Here is a 27777-nt window from a genome sequence, read left to right on the forward strand (position 1 = left end):
GCAGCAAGGCCCTGGACCCCCAGAACTAGAATGGATCAGAAGAGAAGGGGGTCTGGCGCACCTCCTCCCTGAAGCCCCACAAGTCACCAGCTGGGGAAGACAGGCAACCCACAAAGAACAATCCTTCTTTCACTCCAACTCCTGACCTCAGGTGATCCGCCCGCCTCGACCTCCCAAAGCGCTGGATTACAGGAATGAGCCAAGGAAATAAAATTTTTTAAAGCATGTATCCTTAGTAAATTTCTGGTTTGCCCTATCGGTAATGGAGAAGTGTGCTGAAATCTCCCACTACAATATAATGTATTTGTTAACTTCTCCCTGTAGCTTTATGAATTTTGTTTTATGTATTTTGAGGTTATTCCATACTTTCCAGACTGAAGTACACTGACTGGGCGCTGGCAGGTGAAGCTTAGAATTTAACGAGTGACATGCTGGTCAAGGTGCCTGGCTGGGTTGTGTTCCTAGCGATTGACCTCTTCCCAGTACTAAGAAAGAACCACATCCAGAGAAGTCAGGTTAATCCTAACCCTTCCTTTACCCTCTGCTCTATCAAAGGCCTCATGGAGTGAGACGGAATAGAAAGTTTTCATAGGCCCTAACATTTTGAATGGTGCTGATGTGGTCCAGAGAATGTCATTCAGTTCTGTTGACCTCATGCTCAGCTTCGTGCACAGGGATCTCTTGGAGTCAAACTGCTCCTGAGCCAATGACTCAATGTCCCTATCTGTATAGCCAATGACATCTGCCCCAGACCAGTGGGAAAACAGAATGAATGCTTCCAAACTACCTTCAAATAATTATTCTAGGAAAAGGGCTTCCCAGGATTTAGAGGCTATTTCACTGTGAACATATTTGTCCTCAGAGGCAAAGATCTTAGCTGAATGGGTGCAAGTTCCCTGCAGTGTCCAAAGGCCGCGGGGTTGGCAGGAGACCAGGGCAAGCACCCCCATGGCAGAGGCCTACCCAGGATCTCCGGGTTCCTGATGACAGAGCCGATCTGCCTGAGCGCCTGCTGTCCAGCCTTCTGGACTTTGACATGGGAGTCGGTCAGCACCTCCGTAAGTTTGGGCACGATGTTGGGTAGGCAGGACGACAGCTGCTTAGGAGCACAGTATGCCATTGCCCCAAGAAGCTCCACTGACCCTGTGGATAGCAGACACAAGCCCAGCACTGAATCACTGAGCACAGTCCAGCAACTCACCTGCGCTGGCTACATGGGCAAGGGACAGCTACCCTGGCCCCTGCAGACTGTGCTAAAGCAGTCACTGGGAGGAGGGGAGAGGGGGCTGGCTCTAGCAGAGTTGGGGTCAAGAAAGCTCTTGCTGCCTGCTGAGCAGTGGGATCCCAGGTGAGAGGCAGGGCAGTATGGGAGAAAAGAGACCAGGATAGGGGAGACCTGATTTAATCCTTACAGTGAAATTCAAGACCAATTCACTGAATTTCTCTCAACTGTTTCTTCATCCACAAATGAGGAAACTGATTTAGATTTGTGTTGTTTCAAACTACAGGGTGAAGCCTGAAGGACTGAGAAGGAGGCTGAGTGGGAGGGCCTTAGATGGTGATCCTCCCCCAACTAGAACAGCTCTACTTTTACCTGTTTGCTTAATAGGGTGCCAGGTATTTTAATTATTTATTTTTGAGACAGGGTCTCACGCTGCTGCCAGGTTGGGGTTTGGTGGCATGATAGCTCGCTGCAGCCTCAAACTCCAGGGCTCAAGAGATCCTCCCACTTCAGCCTCCTGAGTAGCTCGGACTACAGGCATGCACCACCACACCTGGCCTTTTTTTTTTTTTTTGTAGAGGTAGGGTCTTGCTATAGTGCCCAAGCTGGTCTAAACTCCTGCCCTCAAGATATTGTCCTGCCTAAGGTTCTTTTTAAAAAGAGTTTTCCTGGGGGGAAAACTTTAAAGCCACAGAAGAGCTTTACAGCTCTCGGATTCCTGACTTAGCGTTGTGGCTCTTGTCAGAGGCCTGTTTCTTGGCATGAAAGCACACAAACTATAGAAAGATCCAAGTGCCAGAGGGAGAGTTGGCCAGGCATGGTGACTCACAACTGCAATCCCAGTGCTTCGGGAGCCCAAGGCAAGAGGATCACTTGAACCCAGGAATTCGAGGCCAGTCTGGGAAACACAGCGAGACTCCATCATTACAAAAAAAAAAATACAAAAATTAGCCAGGTGTGGGGGCGTGCTCCTGTGAGAATGGTTTGAGGCCCGAAGTTCAAGATCAGCCTAGAGGACAGAGCAAGACTCCATCTCAAATGTTAACAAAGGCAGTCTTAACCCTATCCCTGGCATGGGGAACTCACAGGACAAGAGCTGTGGCTACCCAGGATCCTTGCTGAGGCTGGTTTTCACAACATGAAGCTGGGAACAGAGACAGAGGGAGTAGTCTTACCAGCTTTGGTCCGCCAGGATTCCTCCTCTAGGGCAGCCAGTAAGGAGGGGAGCACCAGCTTCACCCCGTGAGCACTCAAGTTGCTCATCACAGCCTTGGCACAGTCATCTGCAGCCTCAAGGGAGGAGAAAAGACGTTCAGGAGCCTCCTCACCCAAGCAAGGGGCAAGCCTGACACCAGTCCTAGTGTTCCTCCTGTGACCAACACTTACTGGGGTTCTACTATGTCAGACCCTGTGCCAAGGCCTGCAAACACAGTTGGGAACACATCTCATAAAGTGTCGATGCTGTTCTCCCAAGCAGTCTGGGGACTTACCTCACGCACATACTGGTTTCCATCCCCAAAGCACAGGAGCAGATGGGGCAGCACGTGAACCACGTACGGCTCAAAGAGCTTCCCTAGCATGGTGCAGAGCATCTCAAAGGCAAAGAGGGCTCCTAGGGGAAAAGAAGGTGGGACGGCTGGGAAGAGAATGTCCCCTGGGGGTAGCCACAGAGAACAGAAGGGACAGCAACCTCCCTGCCACCTCCCACCCCTCTAGAAGCAGGACAGCCGTGGGACTAGTGGCTGCCCCATGAGGAAGCAGCACCCTCTGCCTCAGCTCAAGAAGCCCTAGAGCAGGAATGTGGCTGGGCGGAAGGGAGGACAGTGCAGGGGAGCCGCCTTCACTTCTTGGCACTAACAGTTAAAAAAGCCAAACCTCGGCAGGGCACGGTGGCTCACGCCCATAATCCCAACACTTTGGGAGGCTGAGGCGGGCAGATCACGAGGTCAGGAGATATAGACCATCTTGGCCAACATGGTGAAACCCTGTTTCTACTAAAAATACAAAAATCAGCTGGGTGTGGTGGTGTGCACCTGTAATCCCAGCTACTAGGGAGGCTGAGGTAGGAGAATCGCTTGAACCCGGGAGGTGAAGATTGTAGTGAGCCAAGATCGCGCCTGGCGACAGGGTGGGACTCGGTCTCAAAAAAAAAAAAAAAAAAAGCCAAACCTCTCTCAGCTAAGGGTGTTGCTGAGTTAGAAATTTCCAAGTCCACGGAAAGCAGCAAGGACCCGGCTGGACTGGGTCACACACAGCAGGGCCCTCCGTAGTACACACACAAGCAGCAGCCTCCACCTGGGGTGCCAGGGTCAGATTCCTTCCTCTGGCAACCTGGGGACCGACTTCCCATGCTGGGCAGCCCCAAGCTCAGAGATGCTCACCCTCTCGCCGGCGGAAGTTCTTCTTATCCTGGATGGCATCAGTCAGTGCTGCCATCATCTCCTGTTGCTTCAGCGAGAGGATGCCCAGGCCCTTCACCAGGCCTGCCAGCCCATACGCGGCCCCTTTGCGCTCTGCGTACTTGTCTGACTCCAGGAGCTGCTGCATGAGCCTCTGGATCATCCCTCCAGCGTCCTCCTTGATGGCTGGCACAAGGGGTGGCAAACAGCTGGCCACGGACTCCTGGACCTGGGGAAGGGCCTGCCTGTCAATGCTGTGGCTCTGCTGCAGCAGTTTCATGGGGTCTGACCATCCTACACAGCACCCACTACTATATGTCCCACGCCCCATCTCAGCCACTGCCTGCAGGTGTCACAGGACACCAGAGAAGCAAACAGGTACACACCGTGTTGTATACCCCTCAGGGTGCATACTACAATCTGCTGATGACAAAAGCTTCAGCCCATATAGTGCCATTTCTGGTCTGAATGGAAAACCCAGGCCTGGGCAGCGGGGTAGGCAGCCAAGGAGGGGACTCTAAAGACTAAATCCACTCAGAAAGAAAGCTTCCAGAAAAGTGTGCTGCTTTGCTTCCATAAAAACAGCCCATGTCTCTGTTTCCAAACTTGTCAAAATCACAGAGAAATTGGGCAGGGCCTTACAGGACCAGGCACAAATTGAGCGGAACCAGAAGACACTCAATCCTGCCTCCCAGCCGCAGCTCACTAAGCCCAGCTTGGGAGCAGCAACCCTGATGCCACGCTGGCAGGTGCCCAGATGCGACTCTTTTGTTGTTTGGGCTTTCTGACACCGTATTTGACCACAATTTTGGAAACTGGCTTTTTTTTTTTTTTTTTTTTTTTTGAGACGGAGTCTCGCTGTGTCTCCCAGGCTGGAGTGCAGTGGCGTGATCTCGGCTCACTGCAAGCTCCGCCTCCCGGGTTCACGCCATTCTCCCGCCTCAGCCTCCCGAGTAGCTGAGACTACAGGCGCCCGCCACCACGCCCGGCTAGTTTTTTGTATTTTTAGTAGAGACGGGGTTTCACCATGTTAGCCAGGATAGTCTCGATCTCCTGACCTCGTGATCCACCCGCCTCGGCCTCCCAAAGTGCTGGGATTACAGGCTTGAGCCACCGCGCCCGGCCAATGGAAACTGGTTTTCAACTGTGCATTCTTTTGGTAAAGTTTTTCGTTTTGTTTTTAGAAATAGGGTCTTACCCTGTCACCCAGGCTAGAGGGCAGTGGCACGATCCTCATTCACTATCACCTTGAATTCCTGGACTCAAGCAATCCTATTGCCTCAGTCTCCTGAGGAGCTAGGAACACAGACATGGCCTCCAGCTCTGGCTAATTTTTAAAGTTTCTGTAGAGACATGATCTCACTATGTTGCCCAGGCTGGTCTTGAACTACTGGCCTCAAGCACCCACCTCACCCTCCTAAACCACTGGGATTACAGGCATAAGCCACCACGCCCAGGCCAACTGTTCATTTTATGAGGATACTCTCAGTGGTTCAAAACCCAAACCACAAAAAAAAAAAAAAAAAAAAATACATATATATATATATATATATATATGCATGTTTCTCAAAACAAAGAAAAATAAATTTCTTTGCACTGTAGCTTAGAGGCTACATTAAAATGCACCTGCAACACATAATCAACACATGTAAAGGGCCAGGGAAAGGCTTGACATAAGACAAAGCCTGATCTTTTATTTTTTTTTCCCCCTTTGGATCCCCAGTGCATGTTAGTGAACAGAAAAAATAGAACTATCTAGGAGGTCTATTAGAACAAAGTAACAAAGAAGCTCCCTCCCCAGGGGCATTCTTGACTATAAACCAGGTGAGTAGAAAAAAAATGAAACTATCTGGGAGGTCTACTAGAACAAAGTAACAAAGAAACTCCCTCTCCAGGAGTGTTCCTGACTATAAACCAGGCTCTCCCCTGGGAGAACGGGTGAATCCTTACCAAGAACTGGGCTTTCCAGGCCCTGATTGTCTGATTCCTCCCCTAGTATCCCACTGCCTAACCACAGCCGGGTCCCAATTCTCTAACTGGCATGTGGGTCCCAGGTCAAATGGCAGGTACCTGCTGGGAGGGGGTAGAGAGGGCAGCGATGAGCTTGGCAACAATGGGCTTCACTTTGGGGTCACTCTTGTCCAGGTGCTTGGCCAGAGAGCCCATCAGGACCACCACACTCTGTCGCACAGCATCGTAGCTGGCATCATTGGGCGCGTTCTTCAGGAACTCCTCGAATACTGGCAACAGTGAGTTGACGTTCTCCTGGAAAGCCAAACCCCTCAGAGCCTCAGGTCAACCCTATAGGCTGCATCTGGGGACAACAGTCCCTGCCCTGAGGACCAAGACCAAGTCTAGCTCTGCGACAGGCATCCTGACATGCCAGCCAGCGGCTCTTCCAGTTTTCTGGCAGGACTGCTACAGACTTAAAAGAATTTAACATACTATCGTGGTCTTTTTGGCTCAAAGTGCTCTGCCAGGACTCCTGGCACTCAGCATCTCTGGCCCCTGCTCAGCCCTAGAGCCTGCCTCCCCCGTGTCTCCTTAGCAGGCTGGGACCCCCTTACCTTCCCGTGGGTGTTCCCCGGCTGGGACCCCCTTACCTTTCCGTGAGTGTTGAGCGTTGCGAGGGCTGCATCCAACATGCACTTCCGGACATCTGGGTGTCGGTCGTTGAGGGCATCAGGGACAAAAAATTGAAAGAGTGGCTTCACCTGAGAGCTGTCCAGATACTGGGAGAGCTTGTTGAGGGCCAATGCCAAGCCACACCTGGGAAAGAAGTGGGAGCACATCAGGAGGGACAGCTAATGGGCCTCCTCCGCCAGTGGAACCTCTGCTGGTGCATGGTAAGGACAGGGAGCTTGCCTGAGGTAAACACTGTTTTGCGGGCAGAGAACAGCATGAAGCCCACCACCCAGCGCTCACCCAATGTTCTGGAACAACCCGTTTGTCATATGGGGACCTGCCATCTGCCCTGATTTTACCTCCTACTGGGTGAGCAGCCCTGCATCGGTTCCCTCAGAGAGGAATGTGAGTGCAGTGCTCACCCCTCTACCTGCAAGGCAGGTCGTAAGAGAAGACAGAGGTAAAGGAACCAGATGCAGAGGCCTGTGGAAGTGAACACACTCTCCAAGGGCAAAGTGGTATTATTCTTTCCAGTCATGGAGCAAAGAATCTGTGTCCTATCCCTGGCTGATGGTCTGGAATGAAAAATAAGCCAGGATGGCCCATACACCACCCTACACTGACACACAAGGCCTCACGGAGTGGACATGGCCAGGATGAGCCATTCAGAAAACTAACACCCTCGCCTATTTTGTGCCTGCTCTGTGGGAGGCAAGCGTCTTTCAAGGTCCCACTTGCTCCCAGACATCTGTCTAATCCTCCAACTGCTACTCATGGGCTCTGTGGGGAAAGGCTAGTAGCTTCTGTTATTGTGCCCTGCATACAGATGAGGAAACAGAGGCCTGGGGAAAAGGAGAAACATGCTCGCAGTCACACAGCTAGCGCAGGAGGGGCCAACACTTGAACTCACGCCTCCTCGACTCTGAGGGAGGTCCTGCTCTTTCATTATCCCATGCTGCCTCCTCTCAGCACCCACCCAGCCAACCTACCACATCTCAGAAAGGTTGGAGTAGAACGAGGCTAGAACAATTGTTATACCTGGCTTCCCACTGATCTGGAGGAGATTCTGAAATAACTCGTCCCAAAGCATCCAGCACTGGGGGTGGCCGCTGCAACAGACAAGTTGGTAAATGCTTTGCAACGGGCAGATCAATGACCTGGGCACCAGGACTGTAGGTGGGAAACTAGCCACAGCTACCCTGAGCCACCGTGAGCCCTGAGATTCCTGTCTGGAGCAGTAGGGGGCTGAGCAGAGACCCACCCAACCGCACACACCCAGACTGCAACAGGGCTGCACAGTCACTCACGTAGAGCTTCTCCTGGTAAATCTCCATGAGCCTGCCCATAACCTCCGCTGCCTGCCGCTGGTAACGTGCCACTGCTTGGGAAAGGGCTTCGGCCCCCGCCTGCCTTACAGCCGCCTCATGATAGATTACATCATCGATCAGCAAGGAGCAGAGGTCTGGCTGCAGGTCTAGGCCCATCATTGACCAGAGCCTGTAGGAGATGCACAGTGGGGACTGCTTAGACAACGATCCGCAGCATCTGCCCCGCCAGCCCAGCCCCCCGCCGGTCCAGCCCCCCACCGGTCCAGCCCCCCGCCGGTCCAGCCCCCTGCCGGTCCAGCCCCCCGCCGGCCCGGCCCTTCTTCCCACTGGAGGCTGAACACGCTGGGTTCCATTATCTCCTAAAGGAAGAGAGGATGGAGCAGGAGAAAATGACATGCTGGCTCTCTCACCTCTCAGCCAGCTTCCGGATCTCCTCTTCCTTGTCAAACTTGACCACCCAGAGTCTCCGCAAAAGGTTCAGGCCATTCTTCTCATCGGTATCAGGTGCTGGCAATACCATGTGGAGTTCCATCAGCCCCTGGAAGGGGTGGGATTGGACCACGTGAGGCACCATCTTTCCGAAGAGCCTCTGACTTGCCTCCTCACCTCTCTCTAGGCTGTACCGTCCAAGATGGAGCCACTAACCACAAGTGGCTAAAGTGAATTCAATTAAAATTAACTCTAAGTTCCTTAGGGTGTGAAGTGGTAAAATGTTTTTTAATGTGAAAATTAAAACGTTAAATAAACCAGACAGATAAAACTTCAGAAAAAGTGTGTTCCTTTAGTTCAAATAATTTTTAAGGAAAAAGTTACCATATTGTCATCATTTTTCACATTTTACCAAAAGCCAGTGAAAACTGTCACATATCAATAGCAGGAGGCTATGGATCAGCAGGTAGGAACCACTGTCTTACCACTCCAAGGGGATGCTCTAGTTTTTGGTCCAAAAGCCATGAAAAAAAGCCAACTACATGGCAACGGGCTAAAGAAATGAACTCCTCCTGCAAGTTAGGTCTGTCTGTGGAAGTACCAAAGTCTACATTCCAGTTTAAAAATTAAGTGAAGTGTTCCAAGGTAAAGGAAAAAATACAGTGATACATCATGACTGCTTAGTTTTCTGATTCTGAGAGAGACCCCAACCAAGTGACTTCTTCTCTTTGCCTCTAGGCCTCCCGCCAGGGTGAGGGACATTCTCTTAAATGCTCATCATGCAATTTGCACTTGCATAGAGTGACAAGGGACACTGCAGAGGCTCTGTGAGAGACTGAGCACACACCCGGAGCACGGTTTCCCGCACGCTGGCACACGGGGACTGCAAGGCACAGAGCAGCACGTCCACCTCCTCCTGCTCTGCAAAGGCACAGCCATCATCACCACTGCTGCTGGCACACAGGGTAGTCAGGGTGTCTGAAGCCAGAACCTAAGGAAAACACCAATCCACTGGTTCAGTCGGCAAATCATTTACTACTATGGGGCCAGAGAGGGATATGCACTGAGAACGCCCACCCCTACAGCACTGCAAGGGCTAAGACCCCAGCTCCAGTGGCAAAACCCCTCACTAGCTAACAACAGTCAGGCTGGCTCTCTAAAGCAGTCTTTCTACCAAAGTCCAAAAGTGAGGGCTGAAAGGAAACTAGGACTCCACCCTTTATACTGGGACCTGAGGTCTGGGTCACAAACTGAGTCACAGCAACAGCCAACTGAAAACCAGGTCACCTGTAAGCGGGGCGAGCCCGTCCCGATCACCCAAGTCAGAAGACGCAGCATGGCCACTCGAGGCAGCAACTCTGGGCCATTCTAGGAAAGAACGGCAGGTAAGTCGAGATGAGGCTGTGGGGAGGTCTGTAACCCAGGCGGCCAATGACAGGGCAACCCCTCACCCACAGGGGAACATTCTGGATCATACCGGCCCCACCATAGAAACCTCATTAGGTTTACAGTTAGGTCCACAGGTGCTAACCCCAGTCAACCATGATCCTCAGGAACTAAATTCTGAAACTTGCTTGAAATTCACACTACGAAACCCAGAAAGACCATAAACATATGAAGAGACATTCAACTTTGTAAGAAATGCAAAATAAAATGAGATATCATTCTTTCACCCATCACTGACGATATTAATACTATCCGAGGCTGCATTAGGCTTTGAGAAAAAGAAAACTCTTGGTGACAGTATAGCTCAGAATATGCCATATAATCTAGTAATTCCATGTCCAATGAACCTGTCCTAAAGAAACGCTCACACTGGGTAAGTAAGGGGCATATATATACCAGAGGGCACATCACAGTGCTGCTCAAAACAGGGAAAAGTTAGAAACAACCTTAAGATACTCATCAACAGGTAAAGAATTAAGTAAAACATGATACATCCATAGTGCAGAATCTCATGCAGCCAACAAATTCAATCAGGTGGACTGATATGCAATGGGATGGCAGGAGAGCCAGAGTCTACAGTCATGTGAAAGAAGCAGTCTGACCCGTTTTTGCCTTGAAAAACCCACAACACTGTGTGAGGCTGCTGTTGGTATAAACATACACCCTCTATTTCCCCACCAGAACTGTTCATGAGACAGAAAGTATCCACAGGCCCTGCCTCCCTGATCTCCTTTAAACCCAGGGGAGAGAAGAGCTTCCTTGCCAACCTCGTCCACTCGCCCGGGTGGGGTGCTAGGGGAGGCCCTCAGTTGGGCGTGGACAGTGAGGATCTGAAGAATCTGGGCCATCCGCTCCTCCTCCTCCTCACTGTGGTGGGACATCTCCGTCAGCACCATCTTCAGAAACGGGAAGACTAAGGAGAAGGCTGGCGCGGACAAGGGCACAGCACCTGTGAGAGTGAGAAGCAGGTAAGATCCTGCAGGCAGGGCAGGGACCCGGGCCACTGCTGCCTATTTCCATCCTCAGGGAAGGTAGGGAAGGGATGGGCCAGAAGCCCGTTCTGACACCTGGAAGCACAGGGCACGAGGACGGAGACAGCAGCTGGTGGTCCAGTCTAAAACCAGTTCTGCTACTACTGCCAAACACTTCCCAGTTCCAGGATGTGAGCATTAAAATAGAGAAGGGGACGCCAGTGACAAAAAGTAAACACTCAACCGGGCTCACAGCAACTCACAGACTACCAGGGTTCAACTCAGAAATTCTCCATCTGGTCCAACCCCCCCCCCAGGCTCAGGAGGCCCTGGGTGACGCTGTGCCTCGAGCAGCATTCCTGGCACCAGCTCACACCGCCTGGTGCCCCTGATCCCGTCCCAGCCCTTACCTGGCTCCCCCTTGCCCACCCTGCTGGTGATGGTGTGGGTGTGCAGCAGCGTCACTGCCCTCTTCACAGCCACCGACAGCTCTTCCTGGCACCAGGACTTATCCAGGACACACTCTGGCTTCAGCAGGCGCAGGGTTACGTGGCTCACCAAAGTGCCTGTGTTGAAGAGGAGAGACCCGGCAGGGGATGACACACACACACAGGTGCAGAATCCAGCCCAGGTTCAAACAGGGGACCCAGTGCCTCACCCTTCTGACTTAAAAAAATCTGCTTCGCCAAAATGTCCCCAACCTAATTTCTTACTTGATCTTTGTGACAACCTCAGAGGGCAGGTAGGAACTCCCTTTGGACATTCAAACAATGACTACGCTGACAGGAGACAAGGGCCACCGGAAGGGTCATCCAGCCAAGAGTACAGCTCTATCTATGCAGCACCTCCACCTCTAAGCAACAAGCCCAGACAGCCAGGTGACACTTCTGGCAGATTCCATATGCACCAGCTGACTTTTCCACTCAGAACAGTTCCCAGATTCTGGCCTCACTCATGGGAACATCCTCGTTAGGTCAGGATAGAAGTCTGCTAAAGGCCATTAGCCAACCCACAAAAGCAAGGCCACCAGAACTGCCAGCCACCCTGCCTGGTGTTTGTTTCTCCAGAGCTAACAGGAAGCTAAAGGTCACAGGGTCCTCTGTTCACTGCTGTCATGCGCCTGCTCAGGAGACCTGGGCTGGGCTGAGCCACCACACTGCACCAAACCATCCTCGCTGCCACTGAACTTCTGACTTCTTAGTTTTAAAACTGGTACACAAAGATCGAACACTGACTAGCATCTAAAATCTGCTCCTCAGAGGGAAGGCACAGATGTGAAGTGGGAGAGAAGAGGAGGCACCACGTCTCTCCTGAGCACATCCAGCTTGAGCCTCCAAGGCTGCTTCCACAAGAAAACAAAACTCAGCAGCTGAGGCCACCACCCACCTCCCCACAAGCACTCAGGGGCACCCCTGGACCATCCCTGCAGCCAGCAAACAAGGACTAACCCAAAGCCTTGAGCCTAGAGGGCATGACACAGGCAGCCAAGGACAAGAAGGGGTTCTTGATCCTGGGAGCAGCCAAGGGAGACTTCAGCAAGGGCAGGAAAGAGTCGACCAAAACAGGGATGTACTGGGTCAGGCTGGATGGGTTCTTGACCAGGATGATGTCCAGCAGTCCAAGCGCCGCCTCCAGCTCCCCATCCAGCTGCAAGCAGAGTTGCCCAGGAGGCAGGTCAGCAGGGCCCTGCTTGTGACAGCAAGGAGCGGGACCAAGCTACCCAGCACTCTTCCGGCGTGAGTATGTGGCGGGGGTGGCCACTCACCTCCTGCAGCCGCCTCCGGACCTGCGCCTCCCTGTCCAGCTGGGCCTGCAGCATCTCCTTCTGCTTGCTGGTCAGCTGCACCTCCTCTTTGATGCCTTTCTTCTTCTTTATCTCCTAAAGGGGATGGGCAAACCAACCAATCTCATCTCCAGGGAACAGACCTCCCTCCCCCACAGAGGAAGGCGAGCTTGCTTCCACACAAACAGCACCACGCCAGCTCTAAGTCTGTGAGTTGGGCCTCTGAACCCACCATGTGCACCCCCAACCTCCCACAAAGTCCATAGCCACCTCGTTTCTATAGAATGGAGACAGCAATAGAGAAGTAAGCTCTCCCACAGGATAAGCTGAGCCTAGAAAAGGCCTGCTATAGTGGCCTGAAACAACAAGCCACAGAACTCACTCACTCATTCAGCAAACATTTAGTGAGCACCTGCATTGTGCCAGGCACTGTTCCAGACGGCAGGAATACCGGAGGGAACAAGATCAAGACCCTGCCCTCACAGAGCTCACAATCTAGCCAGCGAAGATAGACAATAAACAAGTAAACCAACACATAAACCAGATGCTTTTGGGTCACGACGACTGTTAGTAAAGAAACAAATATGATGCTTAGTCACAGGGAATAAGGGTGGAGTCTACTTTCGATAGAGTGGACAGGCTGGCCACCTCTCTGAGAAGGGCACATGTGGACTGAGATGTGAAAGACAAGAAGAATCCTGCCTTGTGAAGACACAGAGAAGGGCCAACGCTGAGACAGGAAAGAGTCCTATGTGCTCTGCTCCTGTCAGAACCCGCTCTGCCCAAAGCTGAATTCAGCAATCAAGCCAGGATTCCCCAGAAGTCCCACTGTACCAGGTGCTGTGCCTACTATCAGGAGTCTAGATGGGTCCCAGCCTTTAAGGAAGTTGGGGGACAGACATGGAATTCAGCAACACCACTTAGCAGAGGAGACATGTGCACTGCCGCCAGCACCCAGCAGAGGAAGAAGCTGGATTTGAGTTGTGGGTGGAAGAAGCTATGGAGCAAGGGTGAAGGGAGAGGGTGAAGGGAGAGTGTGAAGGGAGAGTGTGCCGGTGCACCAGACACTGGTCAGAGACATCAGAGGAGTGTGCCATGGGCCTCAGGATGATCCAAGTGAACAGCATATACGCAGTAGGAAAAGCCACCAGCCTGAGGCCACCAAGCTCAGCAGCCACCTTCTGCGAGTGCCTTCGTGTACTCACCTCCTTCAGCTCCAGCTCGATGATCTGCTCTTTGAAGGAATAAGCTTTGTTCTCTCGCTTCATGTTGGCCTTTTTTATGCTGTCCTGCTGGGCACTGAAACACCAGAGTGGGTCATCAGCCAGCTTGAAAAGAACCGCAAGGCCTGTCAGTCTCCCGCCAGCCATGAAATTCCAACTAGCTGTTAAGCACTGTGCGCCAGCAAAGTGCCGGATACTGGACACACTTTAGTACCCAGGACCTAAGCACCATGCCAGGGACACAGCAGGCCCTTAGCCAATGAATGGATAGGCTGTTGCATTCGACCCACAAGAGGTGCTGGCTCCATCCTACACGCATTCCCTTGGGGAGCAAAGGAAACCAAGCCCACAAGTGAGGTCTCACCTCTGGATGATGGATTTGTCATACAGCTCCCCAGCAGGGGTCTGCATAATGGCAAACTCCTCCCGCGTCACCAGGCGCAGTGCAGGGTTCTGCACGGAGGCGGTGATGGTGCTGATGAGCTGTGGGAGGACCCGGTCCGGTGACAGGATGGAAAGGGAGCCCATGGCGTTCATGGAAGACTGCCAGACAAATGCAGACATGGTCAGTGTGTGCCAAGGCTGGCACTGGCAAAAGGGCCACCACACCTGAATGCCCCTGGCACTGGCTCCCCTTCTTCATGCCACTGCCTTGTTACTCCTGGGCACTGCCCATCACAGCGGCCGGCTGGAGTCTGTGTCTGCTTTCCTCAACGAGCAGTGCCCCTCTGTCTGACACAGCACCTGACGTGAGGCGATACACTCCTTCCCAATTCTCAATCTCCGTGGTTCAGGTGGAGCTGCCCTCACTTTTTTCAGAGGTAGGCATGTGACCCAGAGCAGAAGGAGGGGCGCAGAGATGAGCATGGCTCCCAAGTCAGATCAATCAGGGTCAAAGCGACCCCAAGCCAGCAGACATTATTGAAATATGCAAGCTCTTCCCCCAGGAGCGGATGGGGAGACAAAGCCTGGAACTTTAGCGGCTCTTGTGCTACCAGAAAGGGAAAGCCTGAGAATGGAGCCCACATCGTGGAAAACAGAGCCAAGAGACAAAGATGGATGGGACAGAGTAAGACAGACATCACCTACAATGTCCCAAGGGCAACATCTGAACCCCCATAGTCAGCATTAGCTAAAGCCAGTCATATCCTTGGACTTTGCAGGTAAATGAGGCAGTAAGTTCCCTTTTGTGCTTAAACCAGTTTACATTTCTGTCACGTGCAAGGGTCCAAGCCTACATTTTACCCACCTTCACCTGCTTCTTTGAATCCTCTCTTCCTATACCCTGTGATGAGAGGGCCCCTCCCCGACCTGAGGCCAGACCAGCTCATGTGCCCATCACCTGGTTTAGGGGACTCTGAGTGGTGATCCTGGGAATGATCTGATCCAGGTGCCTGGTGATAAAGGCTTCAGGATCGATCTTCATCCTGGCAAGAAGTGCTGGCCAAAGTCCAGACTGCACAGCCACTGAAGGGGAAGGGAGCTCTTTGAGGCCTTCTGCCTGGCCTGCTCTTACCCCATCCCCTAAAGCCCCAGGCTTTCCCTCACCCACTGCAGCCACAGACCTAAGGATGGGTGGTGGGAGATGATCAGCATCTCCTGGGCCAGTTGTTCGGTGTCAGTGACATCACCCTTGAGCCCTGGCACACCGGAGATGACACAAAGAGCCTCCTGCAGGACCCGTGGAGGCACGTAGGCCTTGCCCGCCTCAGTCACCTCTCCAGCATCAGTCACCAGAGCCTCTAAGGGCAGCACCTGTGTGGAGACACGTGAGATAAAACATAAGAACCCCACTGCTAAGAGCCCTGTGCAGGCTTGGAACACAGGAACCAAACATGCCATGGACACAGCGGCTCCTCACTCAGTTCTTCCCTGGGGTCCTTGCTGGAGTGGAGATGGATACCCAGCTTCCTGCAATGGGACCCACAGGCTGTGAGATGTGCCTGGAAGAAGGAAGCACCTGTGACTTTGCATCTAAAAAGCCTACGGGAGTAAAGAAGGCAACAGGAACTGGTCCAGGAGACCCAGCCTGTGATGGCAAGTCTGTCACTGGCCCACATTCCTCAACAGGCGTAGGGAGGAAGGAAAGCAGGGGAACACAGCACAAAGAGCACAGAAATAAGATCCAAGTCTTTGGAGGTCTCCCTCCATCGGGGGAGACACTGTGCAAGTCATTTGAGCTCCTGGAACCCCGGTCAATTCACATGACACAAGAATACCAAGCTCTATTTGCCTTTGAAAGGCATTGTTTAAAAAAAAAAAAATCAAAAGAAAAAATGGGTAGAAAATGCTTCAAAAGTACAAAGTGCTTTAAAAACATAAAGTATTATTCAATTAATCAAGCATAAAGGGGGAGGGCACGGTGGCTTGTGCATGTAATCCCAACACTTTGGGAAGCCGAGATAGGAGGATCACTTCAGCCTAGAAGTTCGAGATCAGCCTGGGCAACATGGCGAGACCCCATCTCTACAAAAAATAAAAAATCAAAAAATTAGTGGCCACTATAGGTGGTGTGCACCCATAGTCCCAGCAACTTGGGAGGCTGAGGTGGAAGGATCGTTCGAGCTTGGGAAGTTGAGGTTGCAGTGAGCAAAACAAAACAAAACAAAAACCCAAAAGACCCTGGAAAAAAGGTTAAGAAGCTACATGTGGAAAAAAAGTCTCTGAAAAGGAAAAGGAATCCTATGAAAGATGTTACTGGAGCTCAATGGCAGAGCAGAAGATGCTGGCATCACACAGAGTAAGAAAGAACAGTCAGGGAGTGGCCCAGCCAAAACCCCACAGCATAAGCAGGGGCAGCTAAGGGGATCCAAAAGCCCCAGTTCTAGAGCCCAGATGCCCTCACCTTGTGAGAACTGAGGACAGTCTTCAGCTCCTCCAGGAGTCCGTGCGCCAGCTTAAAGCCCCCAAGAGAGGATAGCAGCTTCCGAACCGTCTGCTGAGCCTGCCTGCGGACGTGCCAGGTGCGGCTCAGGAGCACTGCGACCAGAGCCCGGTGGTACTGCCTACAAGCACAGGGACAGACAGGTCTGGGGGAAGGCCGGGAGCAGGCCTTCCACAGCCAACCCTTCCACCTGCCACACACCCTTTCTCAGGTTCCTGCCAGCCTTCGCCTCATTTGGCCCAAAAGAAAAGGTAAGCCAGCCTCACGTACTGAACTTTGTTGCCAGTGAGTCTATGCGGGTGGTCAAGGAAAAGTCTCTCTGTCAGATGCAACACAGTACACAGGGCTAGGAGGGAAGAAAAGGAGTGGAAGTGTTTTTAAAATAGTTAAGTGTACACACACATATGTATACCCAGAAATAACTGGAATGAACTGAAAATTCACCACAAAATGTAAATGTGATTATCACTTAGAAGTGAAATTAGTTAGGCCGGGCGCGGTGGCTCAAGCCTGTAATCCCAGCACTTTGGGAGGCCGAGACGGGCGGATCACGAGGTCAGGAGATCGAGACCATCCTGGCTAACACAGTGAAACCCCGTCTCTACTAAAAAATACAAAAAACTAGCCGGGCGCAGTGGCGGGCGCCTGTAGTCCCAGGTACTCGGGAGGCTGAGGCAGGAGAATGACGTGAACCCGGGAGGCGGAGCTTGCAGTGAGCTGAGATCCGGCCACTGCACTCCAGCCTGCGCGGCAGAGCGAGACTCCGTCTCAAAAAAAAAAAAAAAAAAAAAAAAGAAGTGAAATTAGTTGGGTTTTTTTTTTTTCTTTTTTGCTTATTGTACACACATGTATTTTGCAATAAGAAAAGTATATACTATTTTTACTTACTTTAAATATATATATATTTTTTTTTCCTTTTTTTTTGAGATGGAGTTTCGCTCTTGTCACCCAGGCTGGAGTGCAGTGGCACGATCTCGGCTCATTGCAACCTCTGCCTCCCAGGTTCAAACGATTCTCCTGCCTCAGCCTCCTGAGTAGCTGGGATTACAGGCATCGGCCACCACGCCCAGCTAAGTTTTATATTTTTAGTAGAGACAAGGTTTCACCAAGTTGGCCAGGTTGGTCTTGAACTCCTGACCTCAGGTGATCCACCTGCCTCAGTCTCCCAAAGTGCTACGATTACAGGCGTGAGCCACTGCACCTAGCCTATTTTTACTTTTTTTGAGACAGAGTTTTGCTCTGTTGTCCAGGCTAGAGTGCAGTGGCACAGTCTTGGCTCATTACACCCTCCACCTCCCAGTTCAAGTGATTCTCCTGTCTCAGCCTCCTGAGTAGCTGGGATTACAGGGACCTGCCACCCTGCCCAGCTTAATTTTGTATTTTTAGTAGAGACAGGGTTTCGATCTCTTGACCTCATGATCCACCTGCCTTGGCCTCCCAAAGTGCTGGGATTACAGGTGTGAGCCACCGTGCCCAGCCCCAACCTACTTTTTTTTAATAATTAAAAATTACTAGCCAGGCGCAGTGGCTCACGCCTGTAATCCCAGCACTCTGGGAGGCCAAAGCAGGCAGGTCACCCGAGGTCAGGAGTTTGAGACCAGCCTGGCCAACATGGTAAAACCCTGTCTCTACTAAAAATACAAAAACTAGCCAGGTGTGGTGGTGCACACCTGTAGTCCCAGCTACTCAGGAGGCTGAGACAGGAGAATTGCTTGAACCCGGGAGGTGGAGGTTGCAATGAGCAGAGATTGTACCACTGCACTACAGCCTGGGCAACAGAGCGAGACTGTCTAAAAAAAAAAAAAAAAGACTAAGGCCAGGCACCATGGCCCACGTCTATAATACCAGCACTTTGGGAGGCTGAGGCAGGAGGATTACTTAAGCCCTGGAGTTCAAGATCAGCCTGGGCAACATGGTGAAATCCCCATCTCTTAAAAAAAAAAAACAGAAATTAGCTGGATGTGGTGGTGTGCACCTATAGTCCCAGCTACTCAGGAAGCTGAGGTGGGAGGACCACCTGAGACCAGGCTGAGGCTGCAGTGAGCCATGACTGTGCCGCTGCACTCCAGCCTGGGCAACAGAGTGAGATCCTGTCTCAGCAACGATAGGAAATTACTATGAAGTTCTAAAAAGAGGCCAGGCATGGTGGCTCACGCCTGTAATCCCAGCACTTTGGAAGGCCGAGGCAGGCGGATTACCTGAGGTCGGGAGTTCGACACCAGCCTGACCAACATGGAGAAACTCCATCTCTACTAAAAAAAAAAAAAAATACAAAATTAGCCAGGTGGTAGTGGCGTATGCCTGTAATCCTAGCTACTCAGGAGGCTGAGGCAAGAGAATCGCTTGAACCCAGGGGGCAGAGGTTGCAGTGGGCTGAGATCACACCATTGCACTTCAGCCTGAGCAACAAGAGCGAAACTCCATCTCAAAAAAAAAAAAATGATGAAGCTCATTACAGACTGACATGGACTCTTTCCAGGTCTAGAAAGCACAGTACATACGGCAGGCACACTACCATTTGTGTAAAAAAGGTAGAGAACAAACATATACAGGTATTTACTTGCATATATATAAAATATCAAGGCTACAGAAGAAGCTAATAAAATTGGTTATCTATAGCCGAGGAACTGGGTAGCCAGAGATCAAAGCAGGGGTATAATTTTCAATGTAGACCCTATTGTATCTATTTCTGAATTACATTAGTCTATTTCCTTTTCAAAATTTAACTAAAAATTTTTCTAAAACCAGGAAATGACTAACAGTTGTAGCTCATTAATGGGATGTTGCGATTTATGAGTCAAAAGACTTTTCAAATCACCAATTAGTGGCAGACACCCCTAAGGCAATGTAGAATTTTAAACACACATTTAAAATTCAACTGTTCCTTTTCTGCCAGGATAGAAACCAGTAGTTTTTGTGTCTCTTGGTGGGGGAGTAGAGCCTGCCAGACTCCACAAGAGCTTCTCAGCTGCCTCAACACAAGAAAACCTCGGAGACAGCACCAATTACCCAATCAGCTATAATTACAGCTCATATCGTAGCTCCACAGCCATTACTGCTCTGTCTCCACGCATCTCCCAAGTCCCACTTCCCTAACCTTACATTCCCTACAGGAATGAAATTATTCCCATAACAGCTAAGCTGCTGGCCAGATCACTCTGGCCCAGGTTTTTGCAGACCTGACTGGCCGGTCAAGAAAGGGTCTTCTCTGAAGATTTTCCAGAGACTTTGCCTCACTCCTGAGTTCAACTAAGCGTGGAGTAACTTACCATCCTCTGAAGCCATAAGCAGGAATTTCTCAGAAGTGAAAACCTGCTTTTTCTCATCCACAATCAGCTGCCAGAAACTGCTCAGTTTGGCCTCTGCAAGAAACAAAAGGTTACCCCACGACGCAGCTCATCACGTCCCCCAGAGCTGATCCACTCCATCCTGAAGCTGCTGGGGTGGGCTTTGTTGGCAAACCCTCCTCTGCAGCAGGAGGCTCAGTGCTCTTCCATTTGGGGAACTGACCTCAGTCCTTCTGGTATCACTTCCTGTATGAAACTCTTCGGTGGTTCTCTGCTGCCTACAGGAGCCTAGGTAAACTGTTTCTCACCCGGAATTCCCATCCACCCCAGGCACCAAGCTGGAATACCTGAGGTTTACAGACTCTGGCTTTCCCTGCCCTTCCCTGACTGGGGCTGTTTGGACTCACGCTGGGTCATTCCCTTCAGGATAATGAAATCCTTCCCAGTCTTCAGGGTACTAGTTCAAATGCTTTCTCCATGAAACCCTTCCCAATACCCATCCCCCCAACTAAAAGCAATCTCTCCTTCAAAACTGCTCTAATGCCACATTTTGTCTTAAGCTATGGATATATTTTTGTATTTCCTCGCTCCTACTATGAAGTAAGCACCCTGAAATTTGCTGTAGAAGGTCATGTTTATCTTAGCATTCCCCCAGGTAGCCCAGTGCCTTGCATGGCCACAGTGGGCACACCATACTACACGAGGAGAGCTGAGCTCCATTCCTAACCAAAGAGGTAAGTTCAGGTGTGGCCCAGTGCAGAGACTGGGAGATGAAATAAAGAAAGCCTGAAATACGATGTAGCCACAAAAAAATGAGAAAGCTCTTTTTGATGTACTGATTTGGAATCATTTCGAAGATATATAGTATATATATAGTATCTAATATGATATATAGAGTATGTTACCCAATATGTTCAATTACATGAACACACTATCTCTGGACATAAAATTGGTAACACCGTTTTTTTTTTCGTCTTTTTTTTTTTTTTTTTAAAGACAAAGTCTTGCTCTGTCACCCAGGTTGGAGTGCGGTGGCATGATCCTAGCTCACTACAACCTACACCTCCCGGATTCAAGTGATTCTCCTGCCTCAGCCTCCCAAGAAGCTGAGATTACAGGCAAGTGCCACCACACCCAGCTGATTTTTGTATTTTTAGTAAAGATGGGGTTTCACCATGTTGGCCAGGATGGTCTCGAAATCCTGACTTCATGACCCACCCACCTCGGCCTCCCGAAGTGCAAAACTGATAACACTGTTTATGGAGGGAAACTTAACGGCTAAGAGAAAAGACAGGGCTAAGGGGTAGCTTCTCATGTTATATCCTTTTGAATTTTGTACTGTATGAATGTATAACCAACTGAAACAAACAGTCCCAATACTAAACCCTGGTCCATCTGGGTATCATCTACAAGCCCATGTAGCACTGGAGCAACAGAACGAAGAAGGACAGTGGGACGATGACAGTCCCCTGACTGCATTCCCACTGCCCATGCAACCCTAAGATTCATCCTGCAGATGCCAAGCAAACCTGTGGCTGATCCAGTGTGGTCAGAACCAAGCTAACCCTGAACATCAAGACACTCCTCCCAAGGACTCTTGTCAGAGGCCTCTATCTCTACCATCCTGGACATCTCTGGACTCATACCAGCCTGTGAGTCAGCCACTGACAGCTTCAAGAGCAACAAGGCTGCGGCAACCCCTTCAGTGACTGTGGGAACCTGAGTGCTTTGGGAGGCTGCCTTCTCCACTGTCTGGATGAGCAAGGGCAGTAAGTCCAGGGCCTGCAACAGTGTGTCACCTGTGGAGAGAGGACAAGCACCTTAAAGGACATCCTGATTCTTGGAAATGACAGGACTGAGAAAGGATTTATCTAACTAGCTGTGAACCAGATGACTAAAACCCTTCCGTTAATTTTTCAAATATCTCAAAAAGAAGTAAAGTTAAATCAAAACTTAAAGTCTACAGCCACAAAATAGAGGCAGAAAGATAATCCTTATGGCTGGGTGCAGTAGCTCACACCTGTAATCCCAGCAGTTTGGGAGGCCAAGGCGGGTGGATCACCTGAGGTTGGGAGTTCGAGACCAGCCTGACCAACATGGAGAAACCCCGTCTCTACTAAAAATATAAAATTAGCCGGGTGTGGTCCAGTTATTCAACTGATGGATAAGCAGAGACATTAAGTGAGTTGCTCAAGGTCACACAGCTAGCTGAGGCAAGTCAGTGCCACCCTCAATCCTATCAATTCCCACCTGGTACTCTTCCCCCATACCAGATGACCTTCGGACCCAAATTCTAAAACCACAACCAATCCACTGACCTCTGAACTAAACTCGTTTTAAAAAAAAAAAAAAAAGGAAGCCAAGCACGGTGGCTCACACCTGTAATCCCAGCACTTTGGGAGGCTGAGGCGGGGGCATCACGAGGCCAGGAATTCCAGAGCAGCCTGACCAACATGGTGAAACCCCGTCTCTATTAAAAATACAAAGATTAGCCGGGTGTGGTGGCGCACACCTGTAATCCCAGCTACTCAGGAGGCTGAAGCAGGAGAATCACTTGAACCCAGGAGGCGGAGGTTGCAGTGAGCTGAGACGCGCCATTGCACTCCAGCCTGGGCGACAGAGCGAGACGCCGTCTCCCAAAAAAAAGAAAAAAAAAAAGGCCGGGCGCAGTGGCTCAAGCCTGTAATCCCAGCACTTTGGGAGGCCGAGGCGGGCAGATCACAAGGTCAGGAGATGGAGACCATCCTGGCAAACACAGTGAAACCCCGTCTCTACTAAAAAATACAAAAAAATTAGCCAGGCGTGGTGGCGGGCGCTTGTAGTCCCAGCTGCTTGCGAGGCTGAGGCAGGAGAATAGCGTGAGCTCGGGAGGCGGAGATTGCAGTGAGCCGAGATCATACCACTGCACTCCAGCCTGGGCGACAGAGTGAGATTCTGTCTCAGACAAAAAAGAAAAAAAAAAGGAGAAACCAGTTAAAACTATAGTTCAGCTAGGCGCAGTGGCTCATGCCTATAATCCCAGCACTTTGGCAGGCCAAGGTGGGCAGATCACCCAAGGTCAGGAGTTCAAGACCAGCCTGGCCAACATGGCAAAACCCTGCCTCTATTAAAAGGTACAAAAATTAGCCAGGCATGGTGGTGGGCATCTGTAATCCCAGCTACTCAGGAAGCTGAGGTTGGAGAATCGCTTAAACCCGGGAGGCGAAGGTTGCAGTGAGCCAAGATCACGCCACTACACTCCAGCCTGGGTGACAGAGAGAAACTCCATCTCAAAAAAAACTATAGCTCAAGCCCATGTTTTCTTCCCCGGCACCTCCATACCTGGGTTTGTTGTTCCATGTTTTCATAGCTACTAAATGGGCACATCAGAACATTTTATAATGAAAGCAGTTTTCCAGACAATGTTATGGATTCGAATCCAAGAAATTTTTATTATAAAGGTTTTGTTTGGTTTTTAAAAGGTTTACGTTTATTTTAAAAGCAATGAGCATTGAGTTCTGGCACTCTGCATTCCTTTTTTAAAAAATAAATTAAAAATAAATGCAATGAGCAGAACTAGCTCAAGCTGAAGAGACTAGGTAAAACCAAGTTTTTGCCATCTACAATTCAAGGTCCCACCTACAACTGACGGTCATCCAATGCAGCAATAATGCAAACTGATATAGTACCTAGACTTTTTGTATAATTTTTGGTAGAGACAGAGTCTTGCTATTTTCCCTGGCTGACCTTGAACTCCTGGGCTCAAGCAATCCCACTGCCTCAGCCTCCTGTGTAGCTGGGACCACAGGCATGTACTACCATGCCCAGATATTTTTTTAATTTTTTGTAGAGATGGGGGTCTCACTTTGTTGCCCAGGCTGGTCTCAAACTCCTGGGTTCAAGCAATCCTCCCACCTCAGCCTCCCAAAGTGCTGGGATTACAAGCGCGAGCCACCTTGCCTGGCCTCATAGACTGTTTTTAAGTCATGGATGTGAGTTCACTATATCCTAAGGCAGCTGACAATGTATTGCCTGTACATTTCTACCATGGAAAATCTACAACTTCAGTCAGCACATAGTCAGCACTACGGTTTGAATAAACCTCACAAACCACTGTACAAAGATGATCTATGATTCTGAGCTGGGAGACGTATTTCAGAAAAAGATTAATTGCTTTCAACTCAGTGCAAAAACCTCTTGTGGTCACATTTGTCTTCCCTTATCATTAAAAGAAATAAGTGAGTACAAAGTTCATCAGACAAGGCACTTCACACAGAAGGGTGTCCCCTCTCAAGAGGAGGCCCTGGAATCTCCTAGACGTTTCTTTTTCTTTTTTGAGACAGAGTATCACTCTGTTGCCCAGGTAGGAGTGCAATGGCTTGATCTCGGCTCACTGCAACCTCTGCCTCCCGGGCTCAAGCGATTCTATCTCAGCCTTCCAAGTAGCTGGGATTACAAGCACCTATCATCATGCTTGGCTAATTTTTGTATTTTTGTAGAGACAAGGTTACACGATGTTGGCCAGGCTGGTCTCGAACTCCTGACCTCAGGTGATCCACCCGCCTCGGCCTCCCAAAGTGCTGGGACTATAGGTGTGAGCCACCGCGCCCGGCCCTTAAACCAGTCTTATCTGAGTCATTTCTCCATGATTTCAGATACTGTAGTGACAAGTTCTGGTTCTTATCCTCTCTGAATAAAACTTTGTAATTTGAAAGTCTGACGAGGGGGAGAAGTCAGAATTTGTTGTGAAGACTGAATTCTGATTTTGAGCTAAGCCGAATGCTCTCATTTATTTCCGGAAGAAATAAATGGTGCAAAATAAGCTGAACTAACAGGGAAAGCAGGAACGCTAATAATACCCTAAAGACTCGGTCACCTCTGCACGGAGACCTGGACACTAGCCCTGGGAGGTGTCTTACCCCGATAAGAGGCCAACATGCACTGCAGGTAGGCGTGCCTCACCGCAGATGTGGAGGTTTTAAGGCTGAAAGCTTTTTTGAACCATTCAGTGAGCTTCTTGGGCACTTCTGTAGTGAATCGGTTACACCAGAGAGCCAGGACTGAGACAGCGTGTACTAAGGTCCCTTCGTGAACTAGGACAAAAAGCAGAAGTTCAGTCAGTCCAATGTCTTATAACCATGTCAAATCATTGCAAGCAGCACAAAAAACAAGCCAGAGTATATGGGGGAGGAAGCAGTGATATTTCAGACAGCTCCAAGCCTTGCTCTCTGAGGGAGGAGTATCTTCAGGAGAGGTTTATGGAAGCGAAGCTCTAATTGTGAAAAACCACGGTCAAGGATGAGTACAAAACGCATGCTCACCATGATGAATGGAATTACCTTCCTGCTGAAGGAATGGGATGAACAGCTCAGCCACGATCCCGTTCAGGACCTGACTGGAAGGTCCAGACACCACGTGATGACTGACGCTCCCAATCCCTAAAAGGCAGATTCTCTGTTCAGTCCCTTATCAGCACAAAACCACAAAGAGGGAAGTCTTCCTACTTCTGCCACCTCCGCACTCTGGGTCACAGGCCTCTTCGGTGTCTCCAGCAGGCATACCTCTCCTTTGGCCATTACTGATCTTCCCTCAATGCCTCCTCTACACCTCCTGCCTTCTATAGAAGCCAAGCCTCCTGCTAGACCTGAACAAGTCCCTCTTGCCAAGCACGCAAGCAGCAGGATCCTACGAGGCAGGCTGGACCCAAGATGGTCACAGGAGTCAAGATCCAAAGAAGGATTCGCCTCACCTAAGAATTATGTTAAAGCTTATCTACTACTAGTCCAGGCGTGGTGGCTCACGCCTGTAATCCCAGCACTTTGGGAGGCCGAGGCAGGTGGATCATGAGGTTAAGAGATCGAGACCATCCTGGCCAACATGGTGAAACCCCGTCTCTACTAAAAATACAAAAAAATTAGCTGGGTGTGGTGGTGGTGCGTGCCTGTAGTCCCAGCTACTCACGAGGCTGAGGCAGGAGGAGTGCTTGAACCCGGGAGGTGGAGGTTGCAGTGAGCCAAGATTGTGCCACTGCACTCCAGCCTGGTGACAGAGCAAGACTCCATCTCAAAAAAATAAAAATAAAAATAAAAAAGCTTATCTACTACTAGATCACAGCTCTACTCCCAGCAGAGAAATCCTGTATCTGCCTGTAATCCCAGCACTTTGGGAGGCTGAGGCGGGCAGATCACTTGACACCAGGAACCTGGTGTTCGAGAGCAGCCTGGCCAATATGGTGAAATCCCATCGCTACTAAAAATACAAAAAAATTAGCCAGGCGTGGTGGTGCGCACCAGTAATCCCACCTACATAGGAGGCTGAGGCACGAGGATTGCTTGAACCTGGGAGGCAGAGGTTGCAGTAAGCTGAGATGGCACCACTACACTCCATCCTAGATGACAGAGCAAGACTTCTCAAAAAAAAAAGAAAGAAATCCTGTACCTGAGAGGACACTCATCTTCTGGGCTATAACAGTTAGTTTTCCTTCCGAGCCTGAGAGGAGAGACAGCAAAGATTCACATTCACATATGCCACAGCTCCCAAGAGAGTGAACAATGCAGTCACGTGTGTGATGCCACAATATGGTTTGTGATTCCAGAAGTAGCCTTTGTGTTGTGAAGCTGGGTTTAAAACAACATTTACCAGCCTTTTGCTTTCTGACTCAAGAAGGAATGTTCCTACAGAAAACTTGTGAAACAGAAAAAATATAAAGAAAAACATTTAAAAGGCAATCATGTTTCCACTACTCAAAGATATTTCTTTTCTGGTGTATTTCCTTTAGTCTTTTCTGCTATGCCTATAAAAATGTGCATCTTAAAAACAAAAAACCTGAGATCACCCCATCCACACCACCCGTGCAGGGTTTTGTTCATTCACACACATTCACATTCCAGTGTGATGTCCTCCTGGCCACACAGCCTCGCCACAAGCAGACTTGGAGCATCAAGTCCCCTTCAGATCCCAGTTGAAGGAAATACCAGGGACCATGCCTCAACCACCCCCATGGCCAAGAAGGCTTGCTCACCTCCGAGGATAGCAAATAGGTGCTTGGTCACGGATTCCATGGCCGAAGAGTCACTGCATTGGCGTGCCAGGTTCCGCAGTGCCAGCACAGCTTCATCCATCAGGCGGGGACTGTTGGATTTCAGGTGACCTGGACACACAAAGCCACTGCTCAGAAGCAGCCAACAACTGAGCATCCAGACTTTCGTCTTTGTCTTTTCCATGCTGCCATCTCTTCAGTACTAGCTGTATGCTTTCATTCAAATAATCTCAAGAAAGAAACTGCCAGTGCCAATGTAGTTTAGGTTAGGGCCTTATTACTACCTTGAGCTGTCCCCTGCCCCGCTACAACAATTAGGACAAGTACAACCAAAACCCAAGGTGCCACTTATGGGCTGAAGAGGGGCTGGGATACTCACCAGCCAGTCCTTTCACGATGTCCATGGCATACTGGCTGAGGTCAAGCGTCACTGATGCCAGCAGACTAGAAATAGCTGAGGGGGACAGAAAGCACTGACCATGTCAATCTCAGCAATAAATTCAACAGATAATTTTTTTCCCCTACTCCCCAGCAAATGCCACTTGGCCTGCTGTCCGGCCACACGGAACCATGCCCACCCTTCATCTCTACAGGCTACCTGAGTAGTCCCAAAGCTCTGCTGAAAAGCTGTACACCTCCCCATCCCAATCAGCAAAAATTGCCTTTCCAACATCCCACCAACACATTTTACTAAGATACACAGGGACAGAGACTCAACACTCAGATCTCATGATTTCAAGTGCCACCTACATACTAAGTCCAGAATGTCTAGAGAGGAGGTTCTTAACCTGAACGGTCTCCAGAAAGTTCTTTTGGGGAGGTGGAGGGGTAAGAGGATATTTTGTTTTCTTCCACTCAACTCTGAAGGTGAACATTTGATATTTTCTGGGAATCAAAACAACGGCTAGCACCTACATAAAGCTATGAACTGATCCAGTGGGTTCTTGAACCCCTAAAATTATATGCAGTATTCTTAGTGGATATATTTTTGTGCATTCTTCTAAAAAGACAGCCCATGACTTTCCTTTCCTTCCCTTTTTTTTTTTGGACAGGGTCTGGCTCTGTCGCCCAGGCTAGAGTGTAATGGAGTGATCTTGCCTCACTGGAACCTCCACCTTCTGGTTTCAAGTGATTCCCCTGCCTCAGTCTCCCGAGTAGCTGG

General features: G+C 50.1%; 1 protein-coding gene across 2 annotated transcripts in view; it reads right to left on the reverse strand.

The window, feature by feature from the left end:
* The window catches only part of GCN1 (GCN1 activator of EIF2AK4), a 68546-nt gene that overhangs the window by 21238 nt on the left and 19531 nt on the right, over window positions 1–27777 (reverse strand). Inside the window, exons 10-37 of one of the 2 annotated variants that reach the window (XM_015152949.3) lie at window positions 26995–27069; window positions 26598–26726; window positions 26015–26065; window positions 24916–25014; window positions 24496–24669; window positions 21244–21396; window positions 19580–19672; window positions 16581–16656; window positions 16272–16431; window positions 14992–15181; window positions 14769–14893; window positions 13791–13969; window positions 13409–13502; window positions 12186–12299; window positions 11869–12067; window positions 10831–10986; window positions 10217–10398; window positions 9291–9371; window positions 8851–8994; window positions 7985–8112; window positions 7554–7743; window positions 7285–7355; window positions 6225–6390; window positions 5692–5886; window positions 3604–3850; window positions 2713–2834; window positions 2398–2512; window positions 964–1143 (exon numbers count right to left, since the gene is read on the reverse strand). In XM_015152949.3, the coding sequence (XP_015008435.1) occupies window positions 964–1143; window positions 2398–2512; window positions 2713–2834; window positions 3604–3850; window positions 5692–5886; window positions 6225–6390; window positions 7285–7355; window positions 7554–7743; window positions 7985–8112; window positions 8851–8994; window positions 9291–9371; window positions 10217–10398; window positions 10831–10986; window positions 11869–12067; window positions 12186–12299; window positions 13409–13502; window positions 13791–13969; window positions 14769–14893; window positions 14992–15181; window positions 16272–16431; window positions 16581–16656; window positions 19580–19672; window positions 21244–21396; window positions 24496–24669; window positions 24916–25014; window positions 26015–26065; window positions 26598–26726; window positions 26995–27069 (3888 nt within the window). Of the gene's footprint in view, window positions 1–963; window positions 1144–2397; window positions 2513–2712; window positions 2835–3603; window positions 3851–5691; window positions 5887–6224; window positions 6391–7284; window positions 7356–7553; window positions 7744–7984; window positions 8113–8850; window positions 8995–9290; window positions 9372–10216; window positions 10399–10830; window positions 10987–11868; window positions 12068–12185; window positions 12300–13408; window positions 13503–13790; window positions 13970–14768; window positions 14912–14991; window positions 15182–16271; window positions 16432–16580; window positions 16657–19579; window positions 19673–21243; window positions 21397–24495; window positions 24670–24915; window positions 25015–26014; window positions 26066–26597; window positions 26727–26994; window positions 27070–27777 lie in introns of both variants that reach the window. The other variant, XM_015152948.3, reaches the window with a different exon arrangement.

Source organism: Macaca mulatta, chromosome 11 (genome assembly GCF_049350105.2).
Source record: "Macaca mulatta isolate MMU2019108-1 chromosome 11, T2T-MMU8v2.0, whole genome shotgun sequence".
Taxonomy (NCBI): domain Eukaryota; kingdom Metazoa; phylum Chordata; class Mammalia; order Primates; family Cercopithecidae; genus Macaca; species Macaca mulatta.